General features: G+C 42.0%; 1 protein-coding gene across 1 annotated transcript; it reads left to right on the top strand.

The window, feature by feature from the left end:
• Window positions 1-1,868: 1,868 nt before the first annotated feature.
• On the top strand, window positions 1,869-7,936 carry SEM1 (SEM1 26S proteasome subunit). The gene is made up of 3 exons (XM_066317731.1): window positions 1,869-2,041; window positions 5,761-5,854; window positions 7,733-7,936. Exons 1-3 carry the CDS (start codon window positions 1,966-1,968, stop codon window positions 7,773-7,775), a joined length of 213 nt encoding a protein of 70 aa, XP_066173828.1. The 5' UTR covers window positions 1,869-1,965; the 3' UTR covers window positions 7,776-7,936.
• The last annotated feature ends 10,671 nt before the right edge of the window (window positions 7,937-18,607 follow it).

Below are 18,607 nucleotides of genomic sequence, written 5' to 3'. Positions count from 1 at the left end.
CTTATTTAATGACAGAACTCCAGAAACCACAAATTTAAAAGAACCATCAAAAAAATGGAGATTTCTAAAAAAAAGAGGGAGAATTTGACACTACAGATTTTTTTGGTAACACAAGATTAAGTTTTGCTAACTGGTGATGCAGGAATACTGAGCTCCACAGATGGGAAATGCATAATCAAATCCGAGACTGATTCTGGTCAGACTCCACATCAGTAACACACTGCTTCAGGAATCCTTGATTTTCCTTGTTTTACTGTGCAGTGGCTGGCCACATTCTCTTGGGAAGTACAGATTCTTCTTTTCACGGGCACTCCAGAGCTTCCTAACCAGCAGCTTGGCAGAGAAGGAAGAGAAAGAAGGAGCGGAAAGGACTCTTGCATCTTTTCTCTAAAGAAGATATGTAGGGAAAAATCTATGAAACAAGTTCAGGCTGCTTCCTGCTTCAGGGATACTTGAAGCTACTTGTCCATAGGAGTTTCCAAGTTACATTCTTTCTTGGATAATCTAGGTGCAACTGAATATCTTGTTATTCTCTGGTGTAATCCAGACTTCATAGTTCAGTCCAGTTCTAGGTTAGGCAGAAACTAAAGGGTTTGAATATAAGCCTTAGTAATTGAATGATCATGGATCATTGCAAGCTTTTGATATGACAGACTCCTAACCACTTAATGTCTTTATCTTGTACTCTCTTAAAGCAATATACCTATTATTCCAAAATGCAAGGATTGCTGAAAATCACAGCTAAATTACAACTAGATTTCACATACTGATTTATTAAACCAGGGTTTTCATAATTTCACGGTCATCACTGTCAGTCAGTTCTGTCACAAAACTAAAATGTGACTGCTTGATTAGACCTTTCACCTGGCAGAAGGACTCACTTCCCACCTCACCTTACCTGTGGCTGCATGCCAGAACACGCTTATGCTGGGTTGCAACTCAATGATATATGAATTCCCACATCAGTGTTTCATTGTTTCCCTGACTTTAAACCCAGGATACAGTATAACCCAGCTGTGCAACTCACTGCCTTGTGAATCAACTTCTCACAGAGCAAGGGAAAAAATCCCAGCTCCTCCACCAAATTGGCAGTATTGTTACAAGGTGATTGCTGGGAGAAAAGCCACCAGTGCTTCCATGCACACAAACTTGTTCAGGCTAGTAGGTGCTGAGCTTTGCCTTTGTTGAAATCATCAACAGAGTCTAGATTTAAGTGAAATGAATACATTTTGGAATAATAAAAATCCGTAGCATTTCTACTTTTCAGGTAACAACCTAAACTCTTTGTGAATGGCTTAGCCAATCCTCCTCTTTCAAGCTGCTTGCTTGTTTCTCTGGTGTGATGGACAAGGAATTTAGAAGATAGCAAATCAGTTATAAGCTTTCGCGGAATCACAGAATTAGCTGGGTTGGAAAAGACCGCTGGGATCACCAAGTCCAACCTATGGCCAAACAGCACCTTGTCAATGAGGCCATGGCACTGAGTGCCACGGCCAGGCTTTCCTTAAACCCCTCCACGGAAGGCAGCCCATTCCAACGTCTAGTCACCCTGTCAATGATGTCCAACCGAAACTTCCCCTGGCGATTTGAAACACTACATATACAAGCCAGAAGGGAAAAAAAACCTCTAACACCATGACTTGGAGATTAAAGGCAGAAGGTTGATACTCGATAGGTTTTGTCTGCATACGAAGCAATAACGAAAGGATGCAGAGAACAGACGCGCCTGGTAGCGGCAGCGGCCTGTGCAGCCCGGTCTGACGCTGCAGGGAACGCCTCGCCCTCCCCCGAGCACGGCAGGCCGCCGCGGCGCTCCCCGCTCCCCCCGGAGCCCCGGGCGGGGCGGCCGCAGCCGGGGAGCGCAGTGCGCAGGCGCGGCGCAGCGGGGCCGGCGGCGGCGCAGGCGCGGGGCGGCCGCGGGGTCCCGGCAGGCTCGAGGGCGGCGGGACGCGGTGCGGGCCCAGCATGTCGGAGAAGAAGCAGCCGGTGGACCTGGGGCTCCTGGAGGAGGACGACGAGTTTGAGGAGTTCCCGGCTGAAGGTGCCGGGCGGGGGCGGCACGGGACGGGAGGCCGGGACGCGATAGGCCGCGGCCTGCAGGCGGGACCGCCGCGGCCTGGGCCGGCCGGGCAGGGCGGGAGCGGCGGTGGGGCTGGGGCGCCCTGTGCGCCGGCACTGCCCGCCGGGCCCCGCTGCTCCGCGGCCGCTCCGGGGGCACCGCGGTGCTGCCGCTCCGCAGGGCCCGGCTGAGCCCCGCGGGGGCTTCCCCGGTGCCCCGCGCGTCCCTGCCCAGCCCCGGCCCGGACAGGGGCTGCAGCGCCGTCAGAGCCGCCATCGAGCGCGATCGTGGTGCCCGTGGCCGGCTCTGTGCCGGTGTCACGGCGCTGGGCACATCGCGCTGGAAGTGCTGTGTCATTGTCAGAGAGAGCTGGGAACGAGTGCAGGAGAAATTTACTGCTTTGTGGCACTGGAGATGAGAATCGCAGGGCAGAGGAGGGATGAGGGCTGGAAACTGAACGTAAGGTGGAAAAATGTGTGAAGATGAAATACTGCGCTCTGTAGTTCTGACTCGCTTTACCTATCGAAGCACAGATTTGTATATGCTGGTTTGCTTTTCATAGGTACAGATATACTTAATAAGGAAGTTAAATTCAGTAAAACAACTCGGTGACCCTAGACAGAGGAAACATCCCTATTAGGGCATGTTTGCTTTTTATGTCCTTAATTCTGGGATTGTCTCAAGTTGTGGATCATGAGAAAGGGTATATATGATGATGAATGTAATGTCAGGATTTTTTTTCTCTTATGTCTTTATTGCATATGGTTTTTCTGTGGCCTTACAAGCCTTAGGTGTTCTGAATCTTATAGTACTCCTAAAATTAATACTTTTTCATGTACTGATAGAGGAAGTTCATGACATAGTTAGGATATTAGCTACAGTAAAATTACAAGACCATGCTTTCTTTTTCGTAAGTGTTTCCTAAACAGGAAAAAAAGAGTTTATCTTATTTAATGTAAATTAAGTATTCACAGTAGGGGAATTCTCGGAAGCTTCAGGACCTTGGATTAGGCAGAGCCCTGACTTGCTTCACAGAAGATGAAATTAGTTTTGCTGGACTCTAGCTGTAATTAATGCTAAAGCAAAGTACTGTGCAGGCTCTCTGGGTGGAACAGAGACTTATTAAAAAGTGACCATCATCATGCTTCTAGATGTTCTTTCTTGCAGAAAATAGGAACCTCTAAAGCGGCCCATTTGAGTCTTCAAGTGAGGTCATAGTTTTGAAGTGTTGAGTATTCAGACCACTTTGTCTGTTATCTCCAGTACTTATCTCCAGTGCTGTGATAACTGGGCTCAAACCCATTCAAAATTGTTATTCTTTCAAATTAAAACACCAATTTCTAGCAACAGAGGAACTTTGTGTTCTATTACCCAGTTTTTATCCAAAGAAAATTAGATAATGCAAATCTGTGGTAAGGGATGAAAACACGGACTTTTGGGGTTTAGTCCAACATAGAAATTTACTTAATTTATGAAATCAAGTTAGGTATCAAAACCAGATGTGCCCAATTTTTATAGGATACTCTGAAGTATACGTAAGTATACTCTAGTAGATGAAAATACATTTAAATGAGTCACTCAAAATCTTTTGTACAATGCATTTCAGAATATAAAAATGTAATGTGTAAAGTAATAGAGCAGGGGATAAAGAACCCTAAAATTCTAAAAATTCTTTTCTGTTTCCCAAATGCAAAATAAACCAATCAGTGATCAGCATATAAAATACATATTTTAAGGCGTTCAGCCATGACAAGGTTATAATTTTGGTTTATATTAGTAATACTTAATGGCAATGGACTCTCAAGTGATCTTAGTACTTTCAATTCCAGATAATGCTCTACCTTTCTTTAATTTTTGTTTAGTCACAGGCATATAATGTAGCAGGGAGTAATAACTGTGTTATACAATTGTGAGCTAATAGTTTAAATATACAGATGCTGCAGAATCTTGTCCTAAGGAGATGAAAATGTAATTCAGTCTTTACTTTCACTCTCCTCCTCACCCCCAGAAAGGTGACATGGGCCTTTCTGACTCCTCTTTATTCACTGTGATTTAGAGCATCTTTTTGCAGTCTGCCCTGCTGATCTTCTGTGACTGAAGCTGTTGTTTGTTGTGCTGGATATGAGTTACTGGGAGATTTTATTTCAAGTTTGTGGTTCTGTCTCAGCTACTTGGGTGTTTGTAGATAGAAAAGTTTGACTTTGTGTTAATTTTAAGTTGAGGGGGTTTTTTTTGTCTTTAAGAAATCCAGATAATCAGTAGTTTTTTTTTATTTTGACAAAAAAATTTCAATGGAATATAAATTTGCAAGGACAAAGCTTATTGCAAGTAGTTCTAAAGAATAAGCCCTTCCCTTTGAGCTACTAGGAATACAACTAAATCCAAATAATCCAAATTTTTATATACAACATTTCTTCTTCACCTTTTCATCCTAGATTTTTTATTTTGCTCTCATAGCACAATTTCTATGCTCTTTCATCTTTTCCCATTATATAATTTATTTGAGTAGGGAAATTTAATTGTAATACCTTCCACACGTGTGTCTTTAATCAGTGACAAATGGATTTTCCTGTTCTGGTGAATCTCAGATATTAATTTTGTTGCCTGTCAGTGTTAGAAAAAGGAGGAGAAAATGCAAAGACCAGGCTTCATTCTTAGAAGCTTAGCTGTTCACAGTGAATTAGGTTTTGATGTTTTACCCCACTAACTTTCTCCCCTGCTCCCCCCATACCCTTATCAGTGTTTATTGTTACTTTAGGCCTTAGTCCTCAAAGCTTTCTGTACATGGACTGCAGATGGCTTACTACAATGGAAGGGGGAGAACAGTATTATCTCTTTAAATATACTAATAGACTTTGGGAAGTAAAAAGTGGTAAGTGTCAAAATTAGAGGGCTTCTTTTTTTTAACATTTGAAAAACTGTGTCTTTCAGTAGGAATAAACCGAGAAACTAAAAAAAAATATCAAGGAAGCCAACTTATGTTTTCATAGGGATTTTGAGCCTTTCATTTTTATTATTTTTCTAAACTATTTAATTTGATTTTAATTTTTTTAATAAGGAAGCATTAAGTGTGTGATCAGGACTTTGTCAAGGCTGGTGTGCCAGATTACTTTATTATAGTAAAATATAAATATGGTTAGTAAATGGACATAAAGTGTTTCCCTACAAAGGCAAGATGGTTTCTGCTGTCTTGGGAACCCAGAAATAGCTGATTAGAGGTATCAAGTGCTGTTTGCCCTCAATTTGCCTTTGCTTCTGCATCACAAATAGTTTTTTGTCCTCTGTCCATAGGCTGACTGCGTCTGATTTGAGGGAACAGAGGATATGTGTGTGTTTTGGCAAAAGCATCTGATACATGCTTACTTTTTAATCTGAAAAAGGTGTTTAAATACAAATCTGGAAGGATGATGCTACAGTTTATCCATAAGTATGCAGAATATCTCTTAGGAATATTTAATCTTGCAAGCCATGATATGTGTGTGTGTGTAATGATTTTTTTTTTTTTCATTTTTGTTGTAATTGCAGAAAATGTGAGATGTGTTTTAGATTTTTCTGTCTCATAAACACTTGAATGTGATCCAGGCTTCTCTGTTAAGTTTATCAGAAGTCTGCCTTTCCCTGTGGCTGAGCTAATCAGTCAGTGAGACATGGTACCAAAGCAGTGCTGCATACAACATTTGGACCTGCTTTTCTGTCTTTAGATTGGACTGGTTTAGATGAAGATGAAGATGCACATGTCTGGGAAGACAACTGGGATGATGACAATGTAGAAGATGATTTCTCCAATCAGTTAAGGTAATTTTATTTAAACTTACTGTTCTAGAAGACGGGTAAAATGCTTTAAAGGGAGTTGATTAGTTAATATCTGAAAGCTTGAAATCTGCTTACTTAAAAAAATTAAAGATCTGAAATGGAAATAAATGAAGCTCTGCTTTTTGCTTTTCTATTTAAAGCCTTTTACAGCCAGTCAGGGATTACAAGATTCTGAAGTACTGATCAGCATTTCATCTTTTAATAATTCTACTGAAATATGCCTTAGGTCATTGTGGTGACAGAATTTTGCTCTGTTATGCAAACAATGCAAAGATCACGGAAAGCTGAGACACAACTGACACTTTGTCAATTTAGCATGAGTGGATCCTTTTCTAATTACTTTACTGTTTGTATGTGAAAGTTCTGAATTGTACTGCCAAGATTAATGGCAAAGCATCCAAGATTATCCCTTTGTGCTGCTTGGTGTTACTTGTGGCAAAGTATGTTACAGTTTTATGTCTTTACTTTAAACAGCACTGCTGTTCTTTGTCCAAATGGGCAAATTTTCTGGAGATTAGTGATCTGTATTAAGGTTCTTCCCTATGTGATGAACATACTGTTTATGAGCAACAACAGCAAAGTAATTGTTAATTACATGCTTTAAAAAAAGTGATATCAATTTGTGTACCTCTAAGCCAGTTGCTTAATCCTCTTTGTCACTTGTAGTTTCAGTAATCCTTTATTGACGCGTAATTATAACTTAAATTGTTTCAAGCATTCAGAACAAAGCCAGATTTTATAATTAATCCCTCAGTATGTTGCATGAAGAGCAAACTGTCTGTAATACAGCCTGCTTAAACAGTTCCTGGGTTGCCCTTGTACTCCAGGAAAAGCAATTCTTTTGTTTCTTCTGCATAAAAAACTGTTGGTATAGTTAGTTCATATGTAATATGAAAATCTAATATGGTTCAAAGGCAGTTAAATGATAATATTAGAAAACATGAAATGAAAATTGCTTTCACAAACTAGATAATTCTTGATAGACATAGTTGATCTAGACAAACTTTTTGTGACTGGCCTTAGTTGCAGCCTGCAGTATTGGTGACCATGTAGTGGTTTGCAGTGTTCCCTGGTTGTAGCATGTTTTGTTCATCTCTAGAAAGCAAATGCTGCAGTCCTCCTAAAATCCTACTACTAAATGTGCAAATTAATCCAAAATATTTTTACAGATTTGTACTTCTGTATCTAGATGTACATATGCTAAGACCAGGGGATCAAACAGGATGCATCCTGGCTGGTGTGTTCAGAGGCAGGTGAGAAGCAAAGTGGTGGCAGGGCAGGAGTGATAACAATTGTATTTCCTGAGTTGCTGTCCTGTCCACAACTAAGGACAACAAAGCAATTGTTTCCTTTAGAATTGTTCATTGCAAGGTGAATTGCACCAAGACATAAATCAAAATTCCAGACTGCGCTATTCTAAAAGCAAAAAAAGCTTAGAATTGGTTTGGAAGCATATGCATTTAAGTCAAATGGAATAGTGAGCTCGCTTGAGTTAAAGAAATCTTGAGAATAATGTATAAGATTCTTGAGAATATGTACAAGATAATATTTCGGTTGTTCTAATGAGTTTGGTTAAGTTCCAGCCACATAGGTTCTCCTTTGTGCCATGTGGTGGGTCAGAGGGCAATAACTGTGAGTAAAACAAATATCTGAATTTTTCACTGAGAAGTCACAGTGATCTAAGATGAAAAACTGGAGTTGAAAAACTACAGAGTAAGTAAAGGTTATTGGTATGAATCAAAAGGCGGTATGACATTGCTACTAAAATTGTATATTGTGTAGTATATTTAATTTTTAAAAACTCAAACATCCAACAGTATTGTATATGTGTTTTAATTCATCTGTTTCTTTTCTGTACAGAGCTGAATTAGAAAAACATGGATACAAGATGGAAACATCATAGTTTTTGCAGAATATGGAGTGGTTTAAAACTGAACTGTGGATAGACTTTATTGAGAGAAGAAGAAAAGATGGAAAATGAGAAGGCACACTTAGTTCATTATCTGCTTGGATTTATTATTGTTTTATATAAAAAATAAAGTTTTTAATCTTAGCCTAGTCATACATCCAGCCTCCACTCACCTGGTACCTTGTATTTTGGTTCTAAAATGTCTATGGAATGTCTTGTGGAATTCACAGACCTGCCTGGAAGGCCACTAATGATCTGTCAGTGGCTGATGCTCTTGCACCAGCTGCTGTCATGGGGAGCTAGACAGGTGTAACCAGAAGGAAGACAAATGAATGTTACTGTCGCAGGAAATAAAATATTTGTGTATTCCAATTAAAATGCAGCAGAGATAGAAAGCAGTAGTAGGGAGTGATAAAGTTTGTTTTGCCTCTTCCTTTTATTTCATAATGACTTGGGGTTTTTTTTCTTAGTCATTTCATGTGAATGCTGATTTAATAAAACAGACTTCAAACTGTCTTGCAACAGCAGAAATCCAAACTCCAATCTGGTCCTGTAATTTCTCAGGACCGTTAAAGAGGAGACTTCTCTGGAGGTGAAAGTTCTGTTCTTGCACTTATTTTAGCTTAGGAATCTCTGCTGAAATTGCTTCCAATTGGCCAGTTAGAACAGTTCATGTGTATCACACAAACGTGCCTGCTGAGAACGGAAATCAAACTTCCAACTCATTTCACAGAGGCCAACAAAGATTTGCCAGAAAGATATCGCAGTAGTGACTGGATTCAATTACTCTGAACTAGAAAACAGAAAGTGGAAATTACCACACCTATTACCACTTCCATGAATGCTCCCCAAAGGAGCTGTTAAAGCTGGTATATGCAAAGACAGAGGCAGATGGCAGTCATGGCTCCAAATTAAATAAGGTTTTTTTGATAAAGGGGCAACTATAGTTACATACTCATGGAATTTGAATGAGCTACTTGATTTTTAGCTGTTCACTTAGAGAAACAGAGCCTTAATGGTTACTTAAAGTTAGCTTTCAGAATAAAGGCATAGTTGATGGACATGCAGTTACTTAACCTTGATAATTGAGTATCTCATAATGAATGACATTGATTATTGCAAAATGAGAGCAAGTTTCCCCTTCCCCAAATTATTAGGTGGTGCTATTTTAATGGTGGAGGCCAGATTCACTGCAACCCTTACTGCTTCCTGAAGAAGCTATGTAAAGACAGAATTTCATTGCCATCTGAATGGTTCTGCAAAACTAAAGGTTTCAGATGGTGTTGAATGTTGTCAGTTTTTCCAGTTCTGAAAAGAAAGGGAAGGCTTTTCAAGTAGGCTTGCCCTAGTCATTTAAATTGGTCATATTGAGACATGTGCCTCATGCAGCTCTTCATACACTTCAGTGTAGAATACAAGTCCTGGAGTTTATATTTGACACATAACAAATGTAAAGTCTGTGTATTGAGTGACAAATAGCAATACGAACATCCTCAGGTTAGTGTTGGGAGTTTAGGAAAAAAAGTATGTAGAGGACAGCTCTGGGATTGCTGATTTATTAACACAGCAGTACTTGGAAGTTGAGTAACAACTGACCGAAAGAAGATGACAAAATAGTTGTGGAGATGTCTGGTGCAATCTGGATAGGGACAGCTGCTTTCCATTACAGGACTCTGGAAACTTGACTAAAGCAGCCTTATCCCACTGATTGCAAGCAGCAGGAGGAAGCCATGGAGATGGAAAAGCATCTCTGCCTCAAGAAGGCTGTTTCTGCTGAGCCTCAGTTGTATTAGTGTGTTTATTTTCCCCTCTTTTTTCACAAAAGCAGGATTGGAAGGGGAGCTTTGACTAAGGTAGTGGCTCTGCACTCTTGCAGTATTAACATTCAGCTGCTGGGTTATGATATGAAAATCCTAGCTGGAAAAAAAGGAGAGCAATCTGCTTTGAAGGTCAGTTTGATAATTTGGTTTTATAATGCTGTCTGCTTAAGAGAATGTATTGCAAAGGAATAGGTCAGTCATATGTGAAGTGCTACTAAAATGTATCTTACTGCAAAATCAAACACTTCATGGGGGCTGATAGTCTAGATAATTACCACTGTTTTTTTTTTTTTTTACCACTAAGTTTCCCCCCCTCTCAATTATAGTGTGCGGTCATATGGTTCCTTTTATGCTTTCTAGTTTAAATATTATTTGGGAACATTTCTACTTCTGATTTCTTTCTAAAAATTTTAAAACTTGCCTGGGTTTGAGACAAGCTAGAGATATTTTGCTCATTTTGGTTCACTTTTGACAGCTTTGGCATTCAAGAAGGAAGTTGAGGTGGTTGGCCAGGATATCACAGTATAATAATAATGTACCTGCTATTTAGCTTTAAAAGGAGCTAATATTCCTATGCGCCTGTAGACTTGAGGTTTTTAGATTGGCCTTGCTGGGAGAGATTTCCTTTGGAGGTCATTCCTGGAGGTGTTGTAGTGATCCCTGTTACCTGGAATGCATGAAGTGTGAGTGACAGGAGTACTTTGGGATTGTGAGGGAGGGCCCACTGAGAGAACACAAAGATTTTGGAAGGAAGATCTGCCGCCTGTCAAGGGTGGGAATTGAAGAGAGGGAGATTTGGCAAAGATCTGAGCAGACGAGAAGTTGGGCTTTCTAGTTAGGAAAGTAGGACAGCACGTGGAGGTGTGTGTATGGCCATGGCTGGGTGTGGGCTGCTGGGTAGTCTCTGTTCCTTGTTGCAGGAAGGAGATTTAGGTTGATGTTGTCCTGTGTTTGGGGACCTGTCCTCCTCACTAGCCCATCCCTCAGCCAAGCTGTGGAACTCTTGGCCAGTGTCCTTACTCTGAGCCATGCCAGAGTATGTGGCTCACATCTACAACTCTACATGAGGAAGGAGGAGGTATTTTGCAGCGTGGGGAGAGTTGACTTGCTGTGACCTAGTTGCTGAGGATGTCTCAAGGCAAAGCACTGTTCAGCTAATTTGGAGGAAAGCTCTGGAACATTCCTGATTGCCAGTGCTTGGCACTCATGCTTTGCCTTGATCCTTAAGAAACCATACACACCTAAGAAGAAATGCAACATCACAGGTAAGCTCACAAAATGGGGAGCAGTCCAAAGTAAGGCTGTTTGGAAGGTCTCAAATTCAGCTCTTTTGTTTCAGAATAGCCTTTGCTGTTTACCCCCTGGCGCCTGCCTCCCTCCTCTAGCTTGTGCACCAGCACCAACAGCTTCCCCAGGTATTCTCTGCTGCTGAGCCACAGTGTGTGCTGTTCCCCTCCTGCTGCACCGTGTCCTCGGGGTGCTGTATGAACGAGTCAATGTGGGTGTCCGTAACACAGCAGTCACTGCTGCTTCAATTGCTCAAATACATTTTTCACTGTCCCTGGGAGAGGGAGAAGTTTTCCTCTCGTTGAAGTGTACGATTATTTCAAGTGTGAGACCCCAGGACCTCCTCTTTCACTGGGTTTGGTAGTATGTAAAATGCTCTGCGTGTTCAAATGTTTCTTTAGCTTCAGTTACTGCCGTGCATATTCAGCATTTCTGCCAATCAGGATTTATGGGGTACCAAGTCAACCACCCAGAAAAGAAGGCACATGCATTACAACCTTTGCAGCTTTTGTAAGGAATGAGGCAAGGACTCCACAAATGGCTACCTTTCCTTGCTTGTTTTTTCTTGAACCTTATTTTCTTCTTATCCTTGAGTGTTTTTTTTCTTGAACACTAACAAGGACTAATAAGTCCACTGAGGGAGGGGGCACATATAAGAAAGTATGTGATAATAAAATTAAAGACTATGAGGATACATATGCATGGGAAAAGGAATTTATATTGCACAGTCTCAGTTCCAGCGTTTCCTATCTTTTAACTGTCTGACTTTACAGCACTAATAATAATCTTTTAATGCAGGTATGATTTTTTGTTTGCATAATGATACAGCTAAATTTGATTTAATTTCAAGGCATGCAGGGAAATAAGAAGATTGATGCCCAGAAAGTTTTTGTGGTGGAATTTTACTAAAGAATAAATGTTATGTAACATTTCAAACACAGTGAGATCCTTCAAGATGAAGTGTGTGATATAAATGTAAAATATTTGCAAACTATAATTTAGCAACCGTTTTAAAATCACAGTCAGTATTCCAACCTCTTACATGTGGCGGGTGAGATCCTTTGTCAACTGTGTGCTAAGGGCAGTGAATGTGAGATTCATTAAGTAATTATATAGGAACATTAATTTCAAATTAATTTCAACAGTTGTTTTAGACATTAGCAACCAAATTAGGGGACCAAAGGCAAACAGTAATGCAGCTTAATACTTTTAATAAATGAAGGCATTTGAAGTGATTTACATAAATCGGATGATAAGTTCTCATTTAATGGGCTTCCAAATGCCCCCGCCTCCCCTTCCCGTTCACCTTCGAGCATTTCCAGGCAGTGTGTGCTCTGCATTTATCCAGCTCTCTTGTTACATCGTGCTTTTCTGAAATCCTTCCTACACTGGCTTTATAATAAGCGGTCAGACTTTCTGGAATTTGTTACCGTGAGCTGGAACCCTTTATGGCTTCTGAGTCTACAGCGCTGGGAGGCATGGGAAGGGAATGGAGCCACTATTGACAAGGCTCCTAGCAAAATAAATGGTGGAGAACAAAAAAGGCAGATTAGGGTATTGGGGGATGCTTGCCTACAGGCAGGGCACGGAGATGAAAACCAGCCCATCAGCAAGTGAATGGGTCACATGTAATGGATAATGACCAGCCCTTTTCATCTTCCCTGCAGTGAGCTCAAGGCTCATAATGAAAAGGAACAGGCACTGGTCTGGATTTACCCTGCACCTGATAGAGGCACGGCAGCTCGGTGACTCACCCGGGAGGCGAAACCAGCCCTGCCAATGCTCCAGCCACCTCACCTGCCTTGCGTCCCTCCTGCCACGAGGAAAATAAACCCTTGCTTCACGAGGGAGCTGGTAGTCTGTGAGCTGTAAAAGGCAAGATAGGGCAGCTGGGGAGGGTGGGCGATGGGCTGTGTTTCCTTTCCTCATGGTATTGGTTTGCAGTTTCCAAATAGGATGTAGTGGAACTGTACAATGCAAGCCTCTAACAAAGATTGCTCTAACACAAGGAATTGTCCCAGTCACCAGGCTGCTCAGTGGTACTGCCCAGCTGGCAGTAATGTTTGAACCCTGTCTTTCAAGAGACTTGGGTAACAAACTGATGCTATCAGCCACTTCTCTCTCAGGAAAAGCAGTGGGGTGGCTGGGTGGTAACAGCATATCCAGAAAACAAAAATGCAATGATTCTGTTTGTGCTCAGCTCAGTGCTGCTTTCTTACACCAAAGAGATCCGGTTCAGGCCAGAAATGCACAAAGAAGAGTAAGCTCTGGAAGAAGAGTTTGATCAGTCCTATTCTGAAGTATTTAAGGTACTGATTTTCCTGGTTCCTTCCCAAACTGCCTGTTGTGTCCTTTGTGCAGGTGAGCGTGAGCTGGCAGAGCTGAGACCCAAGCACATTTTCTTTTTGGAGGATCCCAGAAGGACATGAGGGGAAAGAGGAAACCATTGCAGCAAGATAAAAAACCCACCTGTTTTCTCACTGAAGGTTAAAATGGGAAAGGGTAAAAATCCCTCCTAAGCAGAAAGCAGCGTCTGAGAGGATATGTGAGCACTTCACAGGTTGAATCACTGTAAAGGGCAATTCACTCCGAATTATATGTATGAAATGGCAAGACTATTGCTTCAGTGGCTTTTTAGTGTATATTATTTCCTTTTTTTTTTTTTTTTTTTTTTTTTTTTTTTTTTTTTTTTTTTCCCTAGGGCGTATTAAAATTGCAGAGGATGCTGTGCAAAGCAGACTTGGTCCAACAGGTATGGCCTTAGTTCTCTGGGTCTCCTGCTGCAGGGCCCCCAGCTCCTGAGTGCTCAGTGCTGTAACCAGATGTGTCTTTTCAGAGCCAGGTTCAAGCTGCAGCTGATCCTTGGTTCCTCAGATGAGAAATGGGCTGTGCAGAGGTGGCAGCAAATGGATGCTACTGTGTGTTGCCTGGTAGGAGTCTCAGCTTCAGCCTAGGAATGTGATCTTCTCCCGGCCTCTGACATGACGTTTCAAAAGATGAGGTATTAGCTGCTAAGAAATTTAAGGGATTTCACTAAAATGTGTGCTGGATTCTGTTCCTTCTCTGCTAGTCTATGATCAATGTCCACTAGAAGAGAGAGCACAGTAGTGTTTCATTGCCTGTGAGCAATGAAATGAGTAAGATTACCATGGTACTGTACTTCCCTGCTAGGATGTAATTTCTAGGCATTTCTGGGCTGAAGCTTGCCTCGTTAGAGCCTGTCTGCTCCCTTTGTAGGTGCTTGCTGTCTGTACCACAAAGAGGGTCTGGCATGGGGTAAGCCAGCCTTACAGGAATTACAGCAGTTAGAAAAGTAATCAAGAGTAATAAAACCAATGAGTAGATATTTGATTGGAACTTGATGGAGCTGCAGAAACTGCATGACTCATCTTAAAAAGAATGTATATATATTACATTTATAAATAGGCTTCTTTATTTTTGCAGCTCCTGTGGAATGTTTAGCAATTGCTGTTCTAGTTAAAAATAACTTTAATGTTACACAGATATCAAGGGCTTGCAGGTTGTGTTGTTTATTGAGAAAATACACCTTTTAGCAGTAGCCTTCTGTCAGAACAGGTGTATATGGTGCTTTTACAAGCACAGCATCAGGCATGGCCTTCCTGCCCTGAAACTGTCAGTGAGACTGAAACAACACACACTGAAACAAATGGAGTGGGTTGTGATGGCCATTGGTAAAAGACCACAAGTAGTGGATGTCCGGGGTCAGGCAGAAGGAAGTAAAGAGGAGTCTCCAGAGTGAAGAGGTTAGGAGAAAGCAAGGGACACTGGTTCTGCTTCAGTGGATAAAATGGACTGGATCCAGGTTGCATCTGAATTAAAAAGGCTGATGTGAAATGAGCTCTCTTCCTAACCTGAAGAACAGCATACCTGAAAGGCATAGGGAACTTGGTCAGGTTGTTTCATCTAGGACACAGCTGAAAGGTGATTTAATTGCAGTTCTCAGCCTCCTGTATCAAGAGAATTGTCCCATAAGGAGATGGGTTTTTTAACCTCACTATGAAGGTAAAGCAAAACTGAAAAACTAGAAGCTCAAGTCAGACAAATTTTTGTTCTATGTTTTTGCAGCAGGTTCTGATCTAAACCACTCTCAGATTTGGTGGTCTGCCCACCATGGAACTGGTAATCAAGATTCTTCTTGATGCTTTGTGATGGCTGAGAGAGACAGGGTATAGATGCAATGCAGGAATGGCAGGGTGGAAATATGGATATGTTAAAGGGGATAAGGACAGATGGGTGTTTCAGTCCTTCCTCACCATAGCTTTTCTGTTTTCCTTCAGCTCAGCACTGCAGTGAGTTTTGCTGTGTGTCAATGGTGCATGACATGAGTTCATGTTGTGCCGTCTCTAACCTCTTCCATGACAGAGGGCACTAAATCAGGCAGTTGGCCTCCCAGGTCTTTGTCTCTTCCTGGTTTTGCTTCCTTTATGTCCCAGGGTTTTCATCAATTTCACATTGATGTGGGATCAGAACCTGGAGCCTGAGACCATGAGGCAATAATGATCGTGCAGCCATGGACCCAAGGAATCACCAGAGGATTGCTTGTGGTGTACATGGAGCTGTTCCCCAGGCCCCACTGGACTGCTGGGTCCTTCTGTGTGTGGGAACTTTAGGTTTCCTTTCCCTCCTCCTTCAGAAGGTTGTAGAGATCTAAATGCAAGGTCTTAACCAGATTCAAATTCCTACCAAAGTTTCAAAGTACTAAGAAAAGTGTACAAATGAAATATTCAATGTTTCCAAGGAGATGGAGTCCAGTGGTTGGAGTCCACCCTGCTCCTCCATCCTGGAGGAACCATATTGTGGGCTTCATCTCTGTGAATTGGGAACATAAAGGTGATTTTCCCCCTAGGAAGTCATATTAGCAAGAGCACTCAGGGAGCTTCCTCCTCAGTTTTGCTGAAGCCAGTTCCAGTAGGTGGAAGTGTCTCATGCTGGGCTCAGCTTGGCCATTTCTACAAAGATTTTGAAAGCAAAAGAAGGAGTCAAGGAAGAACCATGGACCTAACTCAAAAGAGATTCCCCACAGTAAGACTACTATGCATATTGCCAGCATAGCACAAAGCTGTCACCGAACAAAACCATCTTAATATAGTGAAGGTGCCACATGCTAGAAGAGTGACTCTGAGAGGTCAGACCAGAGACTCTGTGCCCAGAGATGTCAGCGGTGAGGAGAGTCTGGCTGGGATGAGTATCCATACAGCCAAAGCTGCCCCTCAGAGACGTGCCACTAGTGCTGCTACCAGGTAGACACAGGTGTCCTGTTTTCAGTGGGAAAATGGTTGTGGAAAAGCATTTTCACCCTCATGTGTGGATATCTCCATGGTGCAAGCTGGTGACTTTCATAGCTACCATGAGTGACAAGCAACAGTGATCGTTTGAGGCACTTCAGCATCAGTTCTGTAGTAAGTACCATTAATCCTCACCACTGATTGCTCTTACTGAAGCTTCAAGTGATTGGAGAAACTGTCCAATGTTCATGAAAGAAGTTAAACCTCTTAAATCGACCTCTGGAAAATCTTGAAAACAAATATATTTATTTGTTTGGGAGAGGATGGGGTTAGTCAAATATTGTTTTAGTGGGATTGAAAAAAGAAAAATATAATTGTGGAGGAAGCAAGAGAGCTGTGAAAAATGCAGAAGAGGCAAACTCCTGAATATCCACTGAACTGAAGAGGGTAAGGAAGATTGAATCCAGGCCGTGACCACCTCAGAGGCAAAGGATCCAGTGTTCACAGGGAGCTACATGTTGCATCAGGATGAACACTTGTGTCTGCTCCCCAAGCCTGAGTGCTGTGTTTCGCCAGTCCCTGGTATGCAGAGCGGCACCAGGGCCTGGGCTGTGCCTCTCTATGTCAACATACCTGTTTTAGAAAGTGATGGCAAACTCCCAGTTGGATGTCCTTTGTGGAGAAACCTTCCCATGGGTAGATACTCCTCCTTCAGGAGGGTGTTCTGGTTTTGCTTGCTTTGAAATGTTGGAAATAGTTGCTGGTTTTCCAAGGACACCATGTTGTGCAAGCTGTTGCATGTCCCCACCTGGGCACACCCTGTGGAGTTAGCCACAATGTCTCTGTAGAGAAATGATTGGTTTTCAAAAAATCTTTAGTTCCTGAAGCCAAGAGTGTCTGCAAGGATGTGACTTGAGCTACATTCAGATCTGAGATCAGGATAAACACAGAAAAGAGCAGGAGACTGCAGGGGTACTGACAGCTCCTTATCCAATGGCAGGGAGTAGCTGGGTGGGTGGAGGCCCCCTTCCACACCCCACCTACCGCCCACCACTGGAAGCTCTGTGCTCTGGGTGTAGGAGTGGCAGCCAGAGCCACCAGTGATTTGCCAGGCAGGGTCTTTGTCACTTGTCATGCTGAGTTTCATGAGCTCCTGGGTTTATGTTGAGGAAATGGTAACAAATGGAAAATCCGCCCCCCCCTCCTTAATTTTTTTTTTTTTTAGTCCCACATGACCTATTCGCCTATTTCTGCTATTTTAAGGAATTCACAGTCTAGGACCCTCTTGATCATTTTTATGTGGTAAAGTTTGCTGAATTTATATCAGCATTGTTCTCACTATTTTTCAATCACCCAATCTTAAGTATCTGAAATTTCTACCTTTTCATAAAGGATGCCTCATTTTCTGGTTTCTGGCAAAACAGTCTTGCTCAGGTTGCCATAACTGTCTTTTAATAGGGCTTCAGACCACAGGAGAGCTTTGATCTCAGTCCTGCCCAGATGGGTCCAGATATTGTTACACCTCCCATGGACGCTACATCTTCCAATCTGCCATCTGCCCTTCCATTTCCATCAGGGAATGTGGTACATGTAATTGCCCACAGATTTTTCATTTCTAGTGTGCAGATTAAAAACTATCCCCTGCTCAGAAATGGGGGAAATTATGGGAAGGGATGTCTGGCTGGAGGAAGGTGCACAGAGCTCCAGGACACCAAGGAGAAGAGGGGAACTGCAGGCTCCCCTCAGCTCCCACCTCAGAGCTGGAGAAGGCATTGGGGTGGGAAGAGGAACAGACATTGGCTTCTCAGCAGGGTTAGCACTATGACAACACAGTGCACCACTTTCAGTATTCCAGTTCACTGCCACCACTCTCACTCTTACAATTTGCAAATAAGGAAATTATATGCTATTAATGATCAGAAGAAATTCCCAGAAGACTTTCCAATTAAAGTGGTCTTTTGTGTTACTGGAGGCCAATATTCCCTCACATAGTTACCTATTGCTTACCTATTGCTTACCTATTGCAGCTTTGAAGCTGCATTTCTGTTTCAATTGACATAAAACTGACCAAAGGCAATATTATAGCCACAGGCCTCTGTTTATTTTCTTTGGGAATTCATTAGCATTTCAAGGAAATAAAATCTACCCCAAAATCACTGGGTGATCACCAAAACGATGCTCCAAAAGATTGTGAAGTCACAAGGTGAAAATTCGTGCTCCCTGTAACGAGATGGAAGTTGAGTAACAGCAAAGAGAATGTCCATAAAACAGGAGGTGTGCAGAGCTGCATTACAGTAAGGGCCATCAAATCACACGTGTGGTGTTGGGGAGCTGGCACTGCTGATTTTGCTAGAAATTCAGCAATTTAAGTAACCCAACCAAGTGTCATAATTAATTGGAGGTTAATTTCCTCTCTTGGAAAACATGAAGGGTAGACATTGCTTGCTAAAAAAAAAATTAACCCTCCCCGCAG

This window comes from Sylvia atricapilla, chromosome 1 (assembly GCF_009819655.1).
Source record: "Sylvia atricapilla isolate bSylAtr1 chromosome 1, bSylAtr1.pri, whole genome shotgun sequence".
Taxonomy (NCBI): Eukaryota; Metazoa; Chordata; class Aves; order Passeriformes; family Sylviidae; genus Sylvia; species Sylvia atricapilla.
Note: the sequence above shows the minus strand (reverse complement) of the source record. Positions and strands in the feature narration are given on the sequence as shown.